At 41.1% G+C, this 18158-nt stretch overlaps 1 protein-coding gene across 1 annotated transcript; it reads left to right on the forward strand.

Moving 5' to 3' along the window:
- Window positions 1–1978: 1978 nt before the first annotated feature.
- mmp14a (matrix metallopeptidase 14a (membrane-inserted)) lies at window positions 1979–17877 on the forward strand. The gene is made up of 10 exons (XM_008283366.1): window positions 1979–2428; window positions 11634–11782; window positions 12003–12125; window positions 12313–12620; window positions 12792–12953; window positions 13486–13625; window positions 13933–14071; window positions 14189–14339; window positions 15094–15209; window positions 15563–17877. The coding sequence occupies exons 1-10, from the start codon at window positions 2354–2356 to the stop codon at window positions 15868–15870; spliced, it is 1671 nt and encodes a 556-aa protein (XP_008281588.1). The 5' UTR covers window positions 1979–2353; the 3' UTR covers window positions 15871–17877.
- Window positions 17878–18158: the final 281 nt, after the last annotated feature.

An 18158-nucleotide genomic window follows, 5' to 3' on the forward strand; every position in this document is an offset into this window, starting at 1 on the left:
AATGTTCGTTTTTTAACACAAGGTGTCAGTGCCGGTTGGCTCAAACATCCAGCAGCAGATTTGATTCATAAAAAATGGAAACGACTACAAAACAAAAGGAACTAAGTGCATTTGTTCAAGTGTTGTACTTATGTATTTTAGGTATGTTTACTGAAATTGTATTCCACTTTATGCTTCTGTATCTGGATTCCAGTAGTGGAGAAAAAAACATTCTGATCCTTCATTCATCAATTCTAGATATAATTGAAGACATATGACATTATTCTGCTTCAGTAGGGGGAAGTAATTAAGTACGTTCTGCACTCAAATAAAATTTTGAGGAAGTTGTTGTGTACCTGTCTCCCTTTAACAACACATCAGCTCCTCTGCATTTCAGAATAAAACACTTTTTATTCCATACAGTTTCAGACTTTTGCATCTCCCGCTTTCCTAACAGTCTATGTTTCTCAATTTAGAAGGTTAGTTCCTGAGCCCAAGATGCTTTCTTCTTCACTGTTAAATCTGTGTCTGGAAGGTGGAGGAGTTCACACTCGTCTCCATCTCTTCCTGGCATATGACTGGACTCCAGATTATTTGTGATGTCACAACTCATACTTATATGTGCATGTATTAAAGTAAATAAAGAAACGTCCTCATTCAGCAGATAAATGAGTCAAACTTGTGAAGATCAAACTTCCAAGTGAAATAACAATGACCAAGAACAGTGGCATACAGACTTCAGGTAAAAGTAGCAACGCTACAGTTTAAAAATGCCACAAAGGTCATGCATTTATTTTTTTTATTTAGGTAGAAGTACAGAATCAACCAAAAATACTCATTATGCAGCACAATGGCTCTTGTCAGTCACACTATTATACTGCATGTTACTGTTTCAGATCTACTGATGCATAGAGCTGCAACAATTAGTTGATTAACTGATTGCTTGTCAACTATTAAATTGTTGATTTGAGTAATCAGTTCAAGAAAAACAGTCAAAATTCTTTGATTCCAGCTTCTTACATTTGATTTCTGGTTACTTCTGGTTAGTCTATGAAAGTAAACTAAATCTGTTTGCGTTGTGGCCAACACAAGAGGATGCTATCTTAGGTTTTGGGAACAGTTTTCACTATTTTCTGACATTTTACAGACCAAACAGCTAATAGATAAATTGACAAAATAGCCAACCAATGAAGTTAGTTGCACCCCAGCTGATGCAGTAACGCGTAGCCAGAACTTAAATGTTATAATTCATCAAGGTAATCTACTTTTGCATAGCTGTGCAGTTTAATCTCCAGCAATTATTCATATCTTATTTATTGATTACATGTTTCAGATATAATTCCTGATGCAACAAGTACCTCTTGTTGTTACAAACATCTTATTAAGTACAAATGGCAAACGTTTCTAAAACTTTTAAGTCAAGTATTCTAAACGCAGTGCTTTTAACTTTTTATTCTGTGTTGTGCCAATGCACTGCTGTTCTAACTTACAGTAAAAGAACACGTGTCTCAAAATGCATGAATGGTCTGTTTTTGTACCAAATCCCATCACAGGTCATGTATTTGTTATACTTGTATTCTGGTGCACTTTCAAATTCACTCTATCTTTGAGTTGCAGCACTTCTCAGATTTAGATTTTGCAAATAAAGCATATGATTAGTTTATGAAATATGATGCAGTGATGAAGTAAAACCATAAGATGATAAACTGCTGAAATCAGCACCACTGGTCCAACAACAAAATGCATTTTAGGAGTTCATGCGTCACTGATAATATTGTAATATGTGAATAATATGAATGTAACTGTGAACTGGGCCTTTTTCAGGAGAACTTTGTCCTATGATAGTTTAAGTAAATTATACTTTGGCATTTCACGAGTAAGAATCCGTGCTGGTTATTGATAAACCAGTCAGATGTCATCACGCTACCATGAAAAAAGTGACGTCTGCACATCTGGAGGAGGACCTTCAGGAAAATCCATCTCTCCCCCCTTTCTCTCTCCCTCTCTCTCTCTCCCTCTCTCTCTACACGTCCACACGCTACAGACAATCCTACCAAAGCAAAGGAAGCCAAACTATGAAGCTTTAGTCTCCAACAGCTGAGCATTTGTCGCAGTTACCTTATGTTTTCAGTTTTTTGCGCGTCCAGCTCTGACTCCAGTGGAGTCGCCTTTGCGCACCAGAAGCTGTTTGCTGCGCTCTGAAAGTGTCCATGTGGAGACTTCTGCCACGTTTGAAACACACGACGGAGTAGCATCGGTCGATTTTGTGGGTGTTTCTTTTTTTCTTCCCTGCTGTTTGTTTGCTGTCGGGACGGATTCGTGTAGAGAGTTAGAGTTCAGAACTTTTTTGGGGGAGTAGTTTGCAGATCGCAGAATGCTGCTCCAGCTCCTCACTCTGGCCTGCTGCTTTGGGTTTACCTCCGTCTCTGCAGATGTCCTAAAAGCCGAGGTAAGTGACATGGAAAACAGAGGTACATTTACTTTAAGCAATGCATGTTCATATACACTGGAATCTGTGCAGAGTTTATGTGTGCTATAGGAGCTGAAGTGTGTAAACAAAGTGAATCCCCCCTTTTTCTGAGCGTGGTTTCCCAGATACAAAGAATAACTGCATTGATCTTTAGTTTCACTGATTTGTGGCAATCTCTGAAGTTTAGGAGTTATTGTTTGCTGTGAAAGCTTCAAGAGAGCTCCCTTTGTCTTTAGAGCCTCTCCTCAGACTGTCATTTCACTCTGGGAAGTTTTTGACCTTGATTTTTTCATCCAGATGAACTTTTAGTGGCTTCAGAAGAAAGAGAGGCAGATCTAGCCATGCAGGATCAGCACACAGTTTAGAAGCCTCAGCTGAGCTGCTTTGTTCTGAGAAAAAGGGGGGTGTAGTGGTGGTGCTAAAGGGGGAGGGGGGCTAATGGTTTTCATCTGCCTGTGCAGACTGCGTAGACATTAGGCCAGGAAGCTGGTCTGCCTTCACAACAAGCTGGACATGAGGCGCTGCGTGTGGGAGACTTTAGGCCTCAGGATGTAAAATGCAGCCCAGGAGACACTTAAGGCATTATAGCTGTCGTCTAAACAACTTATTCTGTCATCAGGTCTGGTGCAGCTTTGTAAATGACTGGGTACAAGCATCCTGGGCGCCTCCGGTCTTGGCCCCGTTTTAGATTTCCTCTAAAGATGGTGACCCATCCTCCCTAAAGCACAATAACATCAATAACAACAAGTGGTCACCAGTACACGGAGGCTCAAAGAAGTAAAGTCACATTCAGACAAACTGCTTCTCTGTAAAAGACAGGATGCACCACTAATACTGAGATGTCACAGGAATTTGATTCACCGACCAAAAAGTCCATTTAGCTCCAGGTGTTGAGCAAAAAAGCCACGTTAATTTCAGTTTACAAGAGTCTGGGTGGACACAGGATGCACGAAAGAGCGAAGGAGGACCTTAGTCACTGACCACAAGTCGCTGGCGTGTGAGTCAAGCCAGACAAGGTGGATAACTCACGGAGTCAGACAGTTTATAAGAGGCCGCAGGCGGCTGCCCTCCTGTGGCGAACACACCAACACCGTGATGAATGTCTGTAAACACAGTGAGAAAACAGGAGTGTGTACGACAGTGTCATCCGTACCAGCTGTAGGATAATATCTAACATTACCGCAGCAACATATCAGTTCAGTGCCACGGTGATGATAACCCTCGGTGCAGGATTTGATCTCAGACACATCAGATAAAAAGTGACTGTCGTCTTCTGATGCAGGTACACAGTTTGATCCTCCTGTGATGCCATCAGACGCGACATTCTGATGCAAAAGGAGGATAAGCTTTAATTATGGGTTCAGGATTACATCACTTAGGAGCTCTATATGAAACCTGTGATCAAAAGATAGACTTGTCTGTGTACGGAGAAAGTAGACTAAACGGGAACTGGAAAGATAGATAGTAGGAGCAAAGACAAAATAACAACTGAGTGACATAAATGTGTAATTGAAGTGGTTGAAGCTGCTTCTAGGAGGTTGGGAGGGTCAAGAAAGCATAGCTCAAGTTAGAGGAATCTTGTGGTTTATCAGTGTTGCTCAACTTGACTTCACTCAAACTAAACCCACTTAATCTCTGCTGAGTGAAAAGAGAAGCCACACCAAGAGAGAAATAGGATTTCCACGATTCCCAGAGAATGAAACCACTTCTGCTGAAGTCGAGCACCTTTGCGCCCTCCGGCATCTGTTTTCATTCACCTTTTTTTGCCTTGTCTAACCTTTCTTGACTGGAATAAAATGCTTAGTTGGGTCCTGTGAGCAAAGGAAGTGGGCAGCAATGAAAACAACAGGTTCTAAAACAGGATCTGTCCATATCTGGCGAAGAAAAAAAAAAAATTCCGGAGATTTCCCGTTGCCATCTGGAGACACATGTCTCATGATCCCAGCCGGCGGGTTACAGATCTGGTCAAAACACATCTGGGTTCAATTCCTTTTATCTCGACTACAGTCGCTGTTGATGTAGCATCAAAGAAAAGCCTTGCTCCAGATCTGGTGCACGCTGCTCTGACAGGCAGCGGCTGTCACTTAAGAAATGTCAAAATAATCAGCTGGATCAGCCTTAATGAGAAACTGATGGACTTCAAGAGAGGCCTGTCTTTGCTCGAAGAAAATGGTCCACCTTGGTATAATGGAGGACATCAAAGAGAAGAAGCTTCTACTGTGATGTTTCTGAGTGTAGAATGGCACGTTTGGACCTAAAAGAGGGGCCGTTTACCACAGTTTGGATCAAAATGAGTTTCTATCTCAGGTCCTGAGCTGGTGGAATTTGGAAGTCGAAGGCCAGATGTGCTGAACCTAAATCCAGCTTACAGATTTGGAACGCCTCCTAAAAACTAGACAAGAACCATACTTAAGCACAGTTTTTTCAATAATCCAGTATCAGTTTTAATCCATAAAAATAAAGAATAAACCTCAACTATTTGAAATATATACTGAAACTGTACATACAAAAGAAACTATTGCTGTAGCTTATAAAATGCATCAATTTTCTTTTTTGATCCGAAGAATATGGATCAGAAATTAGTGTCAAATAGTTTAGTTGGAAAGAAGAAGATTTGCTAAAGTGTAAATATGCTCCTTTGCAGGTAAAGTCCTGCATTTAAACACTTAAGTAAGCAACGGGACATAAGTTTTATAAGCGAATTGCATTTAAGAGTCAAAAGCAAAAGCGCTCATTCTGTGAAACGGGTCTTTAATAAAGCAGCCAAACCGTATTTTTACATCTTGGCAACATAAAAATTGCTCCAACAGTAATAAGTGTTAGTAAAGCTTAAATATACCTTGTTAAAAAAGGGGCACACCATCTTTTTAATGCCAATTTGTAAACACTGTAGGGGCGTTTATGCTATAATAACGCACCTCCCAGTGATGCTCCCCAACGTGTAGCTGTCAAAGGCATGAGAGTTAAAAGTGCAAAATATTCCCTCTGAAACGTGGTTGAGGAGAATTATAAAATAGCATTAAATGGTAAAACTCAAGTAGAAACTCTGCTTAAAAGCTGTACTTGAGTAAATGTACTTGGTAGCATGACACCAGTAGTTACCTGTGTGGAATTGTACAGCTGTTTATCGTGAGTCAGGCATCAGCATAACGATGTTTCACTGTGGGCACAATAAAACCATCCAGCGGTCTCATTATTTGACCTGCTTGACCCAGAAGAAATGGAAAAGCAGACAAAAAAAAATGTTGCATGAAGCTGGTGGGAGCGCTAACTGGGTCAGAGACGCCAAGAAATGAAGGCAACGTGAGATTCAGCCACTCATGAGCAGAAATTTTCTGTTTTTTTCCGTTGGCACAGAGCGAGAGGAACAACTGAGTCAGTCCCTCAAATTTAAATTCAGCCATACTCCGAACCCCTCTCTCTCTCTCTCTCCCTCTCTCTCTCTGTGTGTGCCCGCTCGTCCTTCTAATGTTTTTACCTTCTCCCTCTCTAATGTAGCTCTGCGCTTTAGATCATCTTCTGCAGTCCTTGAAGCTCTTGTCTGAGCTTTTTCTTCCCTCATTCCTGGTGAGAAGACAGGAAACTATAGCGTTCAACTCGCTTCATAACAAAAAATCTGTGCAGGCTTCCAAGAGGCAGCTTTTTAGTGTTTCGACAGTATTCCTAGACACAAAAAGATGGACTTTGGCATTGTTACACAGACAGTTTAGCACTACTGTGTGCATAAGTGGTTAAATAACCCAAACTCAGCTCTGTGCACGTGTTCTTGTCCTTCTTCCTCGTTTCTTTTCGTGTGTATTGCCTAAATAGATACAAACAGCTGCATGACGAGTTTTCTAACGCAATGACAGTTTCTCTTCCCATTAAAATGCCTTCATCCTTTTGTTTTGGACCGCAAGAACTATAAATGTACATGGAATTTTTTTTTTCATTCTCTGTAAAACCCTATGTAGGAACTTGTGGTTGGATGTTTTTTGTTTTTTTTTTGATTGTGCATCCGGAGAACAGCTCAGTCTCATGACAATATGAGTAAGACCTATAGCTCACACGTACGCGGGTATTTGTTAAAATGTGGTTTTACCTCCTTTGTTCTCCAAAAAAAGTCGCTGTCCACATGAAAACGCAATTGAAGCGCTGTCAAGAGCATGCCAAGCCAATAGGCGGTTATTATAACCATAACCCTAAAGCCACATTGACCAATCAGAAGCCTAGAAAAAAAAAGCAGTTACGGGTTTTGGTCAGTTCCCAACAATGGAGCGTCGATGAAAGAGGCAATCATAACTGTGAACTGATAGTGAGATGGAGTTATTCCTCAGTATATGTTATGCGTGAACATGAGAAAAGCCCTGTTAGCTGTTTAGCTCCAGCTCTGTGTTGGTCACATCCTTCATTGCACAACATTGACACAAACAAGTGACATATTCTGACAGAAGCTTCCCCTGTTTACACATCAACTCTGCAGTTTCTCAATGTCTTCACCGTGGGAGGAGTTCAATTTTCAGTGACCTAAAACTGCTTTTGCACGTGGATGATGGAAAAAGCTACACATATTTGGACATTTCCTTTGAATGTGTGACAGTAGGTGGCACCCACATGTCCTGTGATGGGTGCTGGTACGTTGCTGCATAACACAGACGCTGCACATCATCGTGGTCACGGAAGAGTCCTGAAGGCTCAAGGTTGTAGCTGGTTTAAGTAAAAAGCAAACAACAGACAAAAAGTAAGAACATTTCATGCAGTTTGCTCAGAATAAGGGCACATTATCAACTAACATGACAAGGGCTGGAGTGAAGAAAAGAGTCTGCTGTATTACCTGAGCTCAAGGCTCTGTCTTGAGGAATGTACCTGAGCTTAAATGTCAGTTTTGTCCCTGCATGTTACAAATTAATCTAAAAGGTCAGGTACTATTATATCACAAAAAACAGCACGCATTGCACATAAAGTGGGAAAGATCTGTGTTTAAAGCTGCTTTCGTACCCATATTTGGCCTCATGTGGGTTAATGCAGGCACGCTGAAGTAGGTTTTAAAGAGTGTCCTAAGATTTTGTCAAGCTTTAGTCTTTATTTCAGGCGATCATATGCAGTACAGCTTTGGAATATATCTAGTTAAATATGAACACACAGTACACAAAAGTGCAATAAATAATGTTATTGTTAAAGACAAATCCACTCATTATTACTTGATCATTTGGTTTATAAAAAGCCAGAAACTAAACACTAAGTACACCTCTAATGTGCAATGTATCGGCCTAACAACAACTTTATAGCACAACCTTTATGAAGTATAGAGATGCAGCTTCATTTTAGTGTTAACCTGTAGATTTATTTCTTGATTTTTCAATTTTTTGACTTACAAAATATCAAAAACAGTAAAAAATGGAAGTCACAGTTTGTGAAATATGAAAATGTGTTATATATTATATCATTTAAGCACCTTAAACAGCTCATTGTTTACCTGTTCCCTTAAAAAAGGCACCAGTTATCAAATGATTATCAAAAATTCATGCATTTAACTGTTTCGGCTCTACATCGTACAGCAAGGTCACAGCAGGGTCACAGAATCCATGTATACATCACGCAGCTTCACCGAAGCGACCTCCTCCTCCGACTTTACATTACAGCGGTTGTGTTTCCGTGTCTGTGCATTATACATTTAGACCACACGTCACTGCACAGAGCCAGAGGTGTGTTTACCCAACCAGCAGCCAGCCTTTTGACCACACATGGCTGTGTAGCAAGCTAACTGGCTCCCCCCAGGCCTACAACACCAGCCATGTACAAGTCTCAATAAATAGAAGCTTTGATGGTGGCTGCTGGGAGTTCCAGGGAGGAGGGGTGCATGCTGGGATACCTGGCGTCCCAACCGGAGGTGGTGGTGGTGGTGTGTGGAGTAGTTTGGGATTAGAGGGAGAGAAGTGGAGGTCTTGACGGTGGAAGGGAGACTTTTCATGCAGTGGAGCGCGGGAGTGTTTTTATAGAAGCAGACGCGTCACCACAGCGGAGCCACAGGACACAGTGGCAGCAGTCAGCGGAGAGGCCGAGAAAGTAAATTTGGTCGGTGTCAGGGGCAGATTGGCGCAGAGAGAGTCAGCAGATCAATTAAATTTACTAGAATCTTAAATAATCTAGAGAAATCTTGAAGAACTTGTCAGAGTAAATTTGCAGAGATGGAAAAAAAAGGGGGATAAGTTGCCTCACTGCAGGTCGTCATAAGTGAACCTTGTTCTCTGGCCTCGCTGCCCACCACATGACTAACAGTGGCCGTGTGTGCACAGGCCCTGTGTGCCCTGTTGCTATATTTCCATCCCTCCCCATGCTTTGGCCTTCGCTTGTTGGAGGCCAGCTTGAAGAGAAAACCAGCACATATGGTGGAACAAGAGAGATATCTGAGGTTTAGATGACGCTAATAAAGGAATTCAGGGTAATTCCATCGACTTCATTTGTGGTGGAGATGAAAATGTGTCTTAACTCTTGTGTGTGCCGAGACGTAATTGGAAACACACACACTTGAAGAGGCATTTAATCTTCTTCGACTCCAAAAAAGGGATCAGAAGATGCGAAGATAGATACTGCTCCAATGTTTGTCTGTTCTGAACCCTAAAACCCATCATGTTTTTGAAAGGCATGTTATCTTTCTGAACAGTCACCACAGTCACATCCTCTATCAGAGCCACAAAGTGTAAAAACAGAATGAATCATTAGACTTTCAACTTTCCGACAGTCCTTGAACTACTCGTTTGTGACCTTTTGTTGGAAAACTTGCTCAAATCTAAATTTCATCCAAATCACTTTATTCGACATGACTCATAAAAAAACTCAAAATGTCCAAAAATAAACAGTTTGCATGGACCAGTTTCTGTAAAAACACTACAATTGTGCACTCCTGAGTGCAACCGTGAAGCCACGGCAGTCTCGTGACAAAAATTTGAGGACTTTTCGGTTTAACTGCAGGCTTAAAAAGAGCAGATAAGGGACAAGTATGGAGAAATTAACGAATCACAGTATTCATCTTTTTTATGATTTATGGCTTAGCAACTGTGTCATCCTGCACAAAACACACCTTTGACGTCTCTCTACTTCCATACATTGTTGTGCTGTTTCCATCGAGGTGCATCATGGCTAGGTAGCTTAGCATAGCATAGATGCTAAATAATGAACATTATTAACATTAATGAATCATTAAGACTCTTTTGTCAACAAAGCCAGGCCAACTGTTTCCCTTTGTTTCCAGTCTTTATGCTAAGCTCCTGGCAGAAGTGAAAGTGGTGCCAATCTTCTCACCTCCCTCTGAACAATAAAAGCAGATCGGCCTGTTCCTCAAAACATTTCCTTTAATAGTCTGTCCAGTATGAGACCACCACCAGCAGCAGCAGCAGCAGTGGAAAGAAGAGGCTGGCCTTTCATGTGTAAAGATAAATAGAGGTGGTTTTGGTTGACATTAGGACAGACAGACAGCGAGGAGGAGGACAGACATAGACAGTGGCAGGGAGATCTTAAACTCAAGCTTTGAGGAACCCAAATGTGGCTGAAAATGTTCCTTTTTCCAGCCTCATGACTGCCAGTTGTCTTTGGCTGCGATTGTCTAGACAGAGTTCTGGGTCATCGTGACTAAAATGACATCAGTGTTTTCAGATTGTGTGTTTTATTTGGCTTTCGGTTCCTCTCTCAAGCTTCCTTATGACCCCACAACAAAGTTCCCCATAACGGGTTCGGCATAAATCACGGGGACGTTTGAGGATTTGGTGTTAGTTTATATGAGTTTATAAACGGGATAATGTCACAGTCACATGAAGAAAAGACAGTAAATTTAGCTCGCTGAGTTAGCTCAGTATGTGTTGGCTGCTGTAGAAGGAGGGTATACGTGGGGGTAACAAGTCAGCTCGGCACACGAAAACACACACATATGCACAACACACATGCACCTTTTGTTTCCCCGGTTTGCTGTGCAATCAGTGCTGTAGGTCGGAGCTCAGAGAAGCACGTCGAGACAAGCTCTGAAAGTTTGACTGGAAGCTGACAAACAGCCACAGGTTCATACAAGCGGCCGATCCCTTCTTTTCTGTTGACTAAGATGTTTGTGATGCGTTCGGGGGGTTTTTGTGTTGCTTCTGGCGTGACCGACTGAAAGGGACTAAAAACCTCACAAAGCAAAACATGCAAATAGTCATGAAGTGTTGCCACCACTCTTATAGGACACCACAGCAAAAACAAGAGCTTCATTTTGGATAAATAGTAATGTACTTTAGCAGATAAATTAAATTTCACTCAAAAATGTGAGCTGTTTTATATATTATATATGCTATGTATACATGTAGCCTCATACCAACACAGTGTGCTCACCTCTTTTATTGTAAAAATAATAATCTGCCTGTCCTATCTGTTTTATTGTCTGCATGTTCCTTATTTTTCAGGTTTTGTTGCATCTATAAAATGTAAAAAAAAATGTTTTTTTAAATTCTGTGACTCAACAATCAAAACATTGAACCATTTTAAGTAGTTTGTTAACAAATGAGCAAAACATCCAGCGTTCCTTTTAAGCAGACAAATCATATTTCAGTTGAGGCAAAAATCTGTAAAAGTATGTGTTCGTTTCATAGACAATGAATATTTTCTGAAAAAGAGTCATTATACGTACAATAGGATCCTATATATTTATTTTTTGTGCACAAGTTTCAGCTTGTGTGCCTCAGTTTAGGGACCTGTTCAAACAAACCTGCTTTTCTTTTGAGATTGTATGTCGCTATAAGAGAAACAATATGTATTTTTATGTGTAGTGCACATCGATTTTGAAAATATACTTCAAATAAATGCATAAATGTTTGTTTTAATGATCTGTATAATGAAATTTGTTATTTGAAAAGTGTGAGCTCAGTAGAAATCTTTTGCATTTGCTTTTGCTTCATGTGCATGCAGCCAGTTGTCTGGAAGGATTTGGGGATAAACAGCTCATTAACTGTGCAAAACTCCAACTAACATCAATCGATTTAATTTAGCACTAATTTACAAGGTGTTCCCTCTGTTGAATGACACAGGAAGCTGCATCAAGCTGTGCGTAAAGTGGTCGTTGTCTTGTCGTGTCGCCTTCAGTGGAGCTACCTGTTAGCTTAGGCCAACAAAAAAGCGAAAGTCTTCATCAACATCTAAACAAATTGACATAATTATCCTTTTCTCTCCCTCTCCTCAGGCTTGGTTGCAGCAGTATGGCTACCTGCCTCCAGGAGATGTCAGAGCCCAGGCCATCCGCTCCCCCAAGTCCATCGAAACAGCGATATCAGCCATGCAGAGGTTTTATGGATTGACTGTCACCGGCTCCATAGACACCAACACGTTAGAGTGAGTCCTGATCGAACACTTATTCACATGTAGCTGCTTGGTTTCAAGCTGTTCCTGGTCAATACTGAAGCTCTGATACATTTATGAATTCAAGGGTTGTATGTGGAGCTAAGACAATCTAAGAAAGCAAGGTTACTGCTTAGAACAAAAATGCGTCCTTGAGAGCAGTCTGAGTGTTTTGCATAGTTGTAAACGTAGAATATTGTTTTGCTGTCGTCAGGGCCATGAGACGACCGCGGTGCGGCGTTGCTGACAAGTTCGGCCCGGAGCTGAAAACCAACCTGAGGAGGAAGAGATACGCTGTGCAAGGACTGAAGTGGGACAAGTCTGAGGTGACCTTCAGGTCAGAATACACACTCAGTACACGACCCGGTTCAACAGTTTGGTGGAATTTGATTTATTTGGACACACTTTAATGGAATTTGAGGATCTTCAAGGATTTTGTTGAAGCAGTAATCTTTACTTGCTTAACCTCCCTTTGTTTTGTGTCCACCCTCCTCTACATCCCTGTCTCTTCGTTCCCACCACAGCATAGAGAACTACACCCCCAAAGTAGGCGAACGAGCCACGTTTGACGCCATCAGAAGGGCCTTCAAAGTGTGGGAGAGCGTCATCCCACTCACCTTCAGAGAGATTCCCTTCAGCCACATCAGAGGGAAGGTCGACAAGTACGCCGACATCATGCTGTCCTTCTCAGAAGGATTCCACGGCGACAGCACGCCGTTCGACGGCGAGGGCGGCTTCCTGGCTCACGCTTACTTCCCCGGTAACGGCATCGGAGGAGACACGCACTTCGACCTCGCAGAACCCTGGACCACCGGGAACGTGGATCAGGGAGGTAAGAGGAAGAAGGTTTGAACAGAGGATGAGTGGAGAGAAGACAATCATCGTGTATTGCAGCTGTTTTAAAATCCTATAATTGTTACCTCCAGGATGTGTCTAGACTTTGGTTTGCAGGCTTAATTTCACTCCTCATTTGTATCCTTTCTTTTTTTTTTTCTCTCTGAAGGTAATGATGTTTTCCTGGTAGCTGTCCATGAGTTGGGTCACGCTCTGGGTCTGGAACACTCCAATGACCCCTCCGCCATCATGGCTCCCTTCTACCAGTGGTTCGACACCGAGAACTTCCAGCTCCCCGATGACGACCGCAGAGGCATCCAGGCAATCTATGGTGGGTCGTTTTACTAGAAGAAATGGAGTGTAATGGAGAGACTGTTGTTAAAATGATTGAAACACGACACACAACAGTGCAAACAGATAAAAAGCAATGTGGCAGTCCAACGTCTCGAAAAATCTAATGTCCAAACAATCTAAAATAGTCAACTTTCAATTTACATGGAGGAGGACAGCGTTACAGACCACATGTGTGACCATAGTTTCAACTTTCGTTTGATTTTAAGAATGAGTTAAGCCTTTATTTGTAATTTCAGCTGTAAAAAAAAAAGCAGCTGTAACATTCATTCTTCAGGACACGGGTATTAAAATCAGACAAATGGCCTGTAAATGGCTCAACGCATAAACATAAAGCGTCTGAAGTGTATGGGCGCTTCTAAACCAGAGTGCAATAAAAGATCTGAGTGCGTTCAAATGAACAGCAGAGTAAAAAGACGAGCAAGTGGAATTTTAAGCATGTTCTGTGGTCTTCCTGCCAACTCACCATTTTTCCCTTCTCTCTCTCTCTCTCTCTCTCTCTTCAACCACAGGAACAAAGTCTGGGGCTCCCCCTCCTCCCCCCCGTCCCACGAAGGCATCCAACCCCAGCAAGCCGGACCACGGGCCCGACATCTGCGAGGGACACTTTGACACCATCGCTATCCTCAGAGGGGAGAAGTTTGTGTTTAAGGTACAGAAGAGCTTTCATCTGAAACATCCGATTGTTCAGCAGCTGACATTTATTCATTTAAATCTAAAACATATAACACAAGGAAGCAAATTTTCATCTTTGATCGGCTGAAATCTGGGAATATTTGGCTTTTTTCTTAGATTAGCAAGGTTTCTGGAAATGTGTTGTGTGACAGGCAGTTAATCAATCAAAAATCTCGTTGTTTAAGCACCAATGTGCATTATTTCAGACAAATCAAGTTTAAAAATGCTTTCTTTGAATACAGTGTTGTGTACTTACTACTGTCTATGTCCATGTGTGATTGCAGGACAAGTGGTTCTGGCGTGTGCGTAACAACAAGGTGCTGCCTGGCTACCCGATGCCCATTGGTCACTTCTGGAGAGGCCTGCCTTCAAACATCAACGCCGCCTACGAGAGGGATGATGGGAAATTTGTCTTCTTCAAGGGTAGGTCCCATCTGGTGTTAGACAGAAAGCAGATTTGAAATAATTGCATCAGTGCAGCTGCTGTGGGATGAATTTCACATCCTCCTCTGAGCTTTCTGTTTCCATCTGCGTCTCCAGGTGACAAGTACTGGGTTTTCAGTGAGTCCACCATGGACAAGGATTCTCCAAAGACCCTGAGAGAACTGGGAACCGGTCTGCCCAAAGACAAGATCGATGCTGCTCTCTTCTACACACCAACAGGACAGACGTTCTTCTTCAGAGGCTCTGAGTGAGTCCGTCCTCTCAACAAGATCTACAGCTCTTGTCTTAGAACAACCTGATCTGTTTGGGCAATTTTGCACTATTGACATCGTACAAAACAACTCTTTTGTTGTATTTCTGGAAGAGACGTAGATAGGTTAAGAAGAAAATTCCCTCTCATTTTCCCCTTTTGTGTTTTTTACATCCTTTGGAAAGAGTTTCTCTGTGAGGCATCAAAAAATTCCTGCTGCATTCATGCACAGATAAAATCGTTTTTTCCAAACACAGCATTCATACTTTTACCAAGCTTATCTCCAAACTTGATGAAAGTAGCGTTCCACATTTCTAATCTTTTACTCCCACTCTGTTCTGCTCAACTTACTTACAATCAGTTGCAAGTAGACCCAAGATTTGATTCTATTCCAAATAGCAGAATTGGCTTTCGTTTTCACTGTATTTTTTATTTTTTTATGCATTTACCAAGACTTTATAGAAGATTATAACAAAAACTGAGAGGAGTGAGATGAGGGATGATATGCAGCGAGGTGCAACAAACTGTGCATGTTGTGTTTGTTACAATCACAAACCCATAGACCAAACCCTCGACGTAGCATCACTTTACAAGTCAGGACACATCTGGAATCTGGGGGCCGTGTGACATGACGTTAATACCCACGTACTCCCTGTGTCCTTAGTTCTGCCTCTGTTGCTAGAATTAATCGGCCAAAGCTGTTTCTTTCAGGAAGTAACGTCCTTCACGTCTTTAATATTTCTGTTTGCAGTTACTACCGTTTCAACGAGCAGGCTCGCAGAGTGGACAGCGATTACCCGAAGCCCATCAGCAAGTGGAGCGGCGCACCAGACAACATTAAAGCTGCCATCATGAGTGAAGATGGATGTAAGTTTTTCTGTCCATTAAACTGAGAGTGTAAAGTCCAATTCTTGAGCAAAAAAACATTATTCAATTATTGAATAATCGATGGACATGAAATGAGTGAATGATCATAGCAAAAATGTGCTGCTTTTTGTCTGAAGTGATAGTAAACTGCAGTCTTACACACAAAAAAAGGGGAATTAGGAAGTTGTAGGGAACATTTTAACTATTTTGTGATATTCCTCAGATCAAAAGATGACCTGACTAATCAAAAAAAACAAGTTGGCATCTCTATTGTTGACATTTATAGCAGCTCTTGTCCTAAAAATAGCCGTCTAAGCTCCTAACTTCTGCTCCCTCCATCTTTCCTATCATAGCTTACACTTACTTCTACAAAGCCAACAAGTACTGGAAGTTCAACAACCAGTACATGAAGGTGGAGTCCGGCTATCCCAAGTCGGTGCTCAGCGACTGGATGGGCTGCGAAAGCGAGGAGCCCAAGAAGGGTCGGAAAGAGGTCTTCATCGAGCCTTCAGAGAGCGGGGCCGGGCCGCTGGCCGTGGTGATCCCTCTCCTCCTGCTGGTGCTGGTTGTGGTCACTCTGGGAGCAATTTTGTTCTTTAGGAAGTACGGCACGCCTCGACGCCTCCTCTACTGCCAGAGATCCCTGCTGGATAAGGTGTAGACAGAGCAACGGGTGACTGACAGACTGCTGCAGAGGGGGAGAGAGAGAGAGAATGAGGGAACGAGGGCCGGGTGAAGATGGAAACGAGAGGAGGAGGAAGATGCGGAGATGTGGAGGAAAGACAGCGGAAATGTGGGACGTTGTGTTAAGTTTTGGGTGGTTTGTAAGTGCCACAAAAGAAAAAAGAAAAAAACAACAACAAGAAAGGCCCTAGAAACTGAAATCAGGAAAATGTATATTTGTATGTTAACTATTTACATGTACTGTTCTGTGTTCAGAGATTAAGAACGTACCCGCAATCTCACATAGAGAATGGAAATATACAAAGACTCATCAACAGCTTCCCTCCCGCCTCTCTCCTCTCGCATCCCAGGTATTAAAAAAACATCCCATCCTTTCCTTTAACTGGACGACTCCAGCTGAACTGCTGTCTGATTCACTTCTGTGTTTCTGTTTGACTTTTACTCAGAAATTCATCATCTCTGTTCGAGGTTTTTGCTCTGAAATACATTTGCTGTCAAATCCATCAGGGTTTTTTTTTTTGTTTGTTTTTTTTTCAGGAGGGTGGGGGTTTACTCTGAAAATCATTGTTTCAACATGACATTTGCCCTTAAATCCAGTGTTTGATTGTTTTGTACCACTAAGAAGGCCTGGGATACAAAATCAGTACAAAATGTTTCCACAGCACTGAGTAGTTATTCTGTCATCAAGTCGTTCCAGATTGAAATCAGTTTGTCTGACTTCAGACAGTTTTATTGAGACTAATTACTTCAAGTGTTACTTCAGCGTGAGACGTCTCAAGAACTTTGTTTTTGTGGAATGAAAATGCTCAAAGTAAGGTTCTGAAATAAGTTTTTTTTGGGGGGGGGCCTGATAAAAGTTCACTGACTCTGTTCAGTTTTTTAGTTATCAGGGTTTTCTTCCGGCCAAGACTGAATCAGTCCACAGCAAATGAGTCTGTGTTGCCTTATTTGAAATAAACATATGCCTTTTTTTTTTTCTGATCATGTGATAAAAGAAAGGTCTATTATGTTTGAGTAAATGAAACCTCAATTAACAAAACATTTTTTTTTCTGTTATTCTCAATTCTTATCATTTTGGTGATTTTCCTTTTTGCAGGATGCCAAAAATTCCTCTGCACACAAAAGCACATCCCTTATGCACAGTGTTAATAGTGATTGATGCAGACTTTGGAACACATCAGACTTCACATGAGACAGCTGAGCCCCAGCTGAAAGATGATCCTTCTGGTACAAGAACAGGAATTTGTATCTGCACATATTTGATGTAATCACAGCCTCAGACACTCAAAATTTCAAGACAAACTCAGTGCAAGCAGTCAGATGGAAAAAAAAAATATTTTTAAATGTGATGTTTTATCTCACAAATGACACTTTTCAAAGACTCCAGTACAATAATGTTGAGTACGAGCACAGCTACTTGTCCAACTGGGTCAGTAAGCGGTACGCTTTCCAACAATATGGTGCAATTTTTAATTGTTATCGTTTTTATGGGAAATTGTTGTTATTATAAGTATGATTATTGTTATTATTGTTCTCTTGGAAAAGTTATAATAATTTTTTTTTTTTTGCTTTTGTACATTGTCATTTGGAGTCCTGCTGGACAGAGGCATAACATGGCAATGATGGAAATGAATCCCGGTTTACATGCAGCGTGTGGTGAATTAGATCAGATCAGAGGGACAAATGTGAGTTCAGGGAGTTTCTTTTTTGTAATGTGAAACACCCCGTTTTACTCAGCTGTTGGCACACAATAACAAGCAATGCTATTTATGAACTACGACACAGATGGTGCTCAATGATTTTCTTTTATCTTTTTTTTTACACCAATCAAAATTGAAGGTGAATTGATTTAGTTAATAACAATGATAATGGTAATGATATTTATAATGATGATCTTATCAATAAAATGGAATGAGATGTTTTCCTGCCTGTTTTCACTTTTGTATTTCATTAGATAAAGTGAAATTAAACTATTTTCTACAAATGGCTTTTTTCTATTCTTTCATATTTTCTTCTATAGCATTTTAAATATATACAGACTCACATTTTTTTATACTGATCCCTACTTTTCTCACTTTAAAATTAAAAATATCCAAAACTATCAACTATCCAGAACTATATATATTCTTATTTTCAACTATTCTGGATGAAAAATCCCCTTCTTTCACATCGACTGATGAAGAATTATGAACTGAGAGCAGCGCTACCCATGTTGTTGTGAATCTCTTACTAAATCTTACTCATAAAAAACAACATTGCAGTCAT

The sequence above is a fragment of the Stegastes partitus genome, unplaced genomic scaffold (assembly GCF_000690725.1).
Source record: "Stegastes partitus isolate 25-593 unplaced genomic scaffold, Stegastes_partitus-1.0.2 Scaffold308, whole genome shotgun sequence".
Lineage (NCBI taxonomy): Eukaryota > Metazoa > Chordata > Actinopteri > Pomacentridae > Stegastes > Stegastes partitus.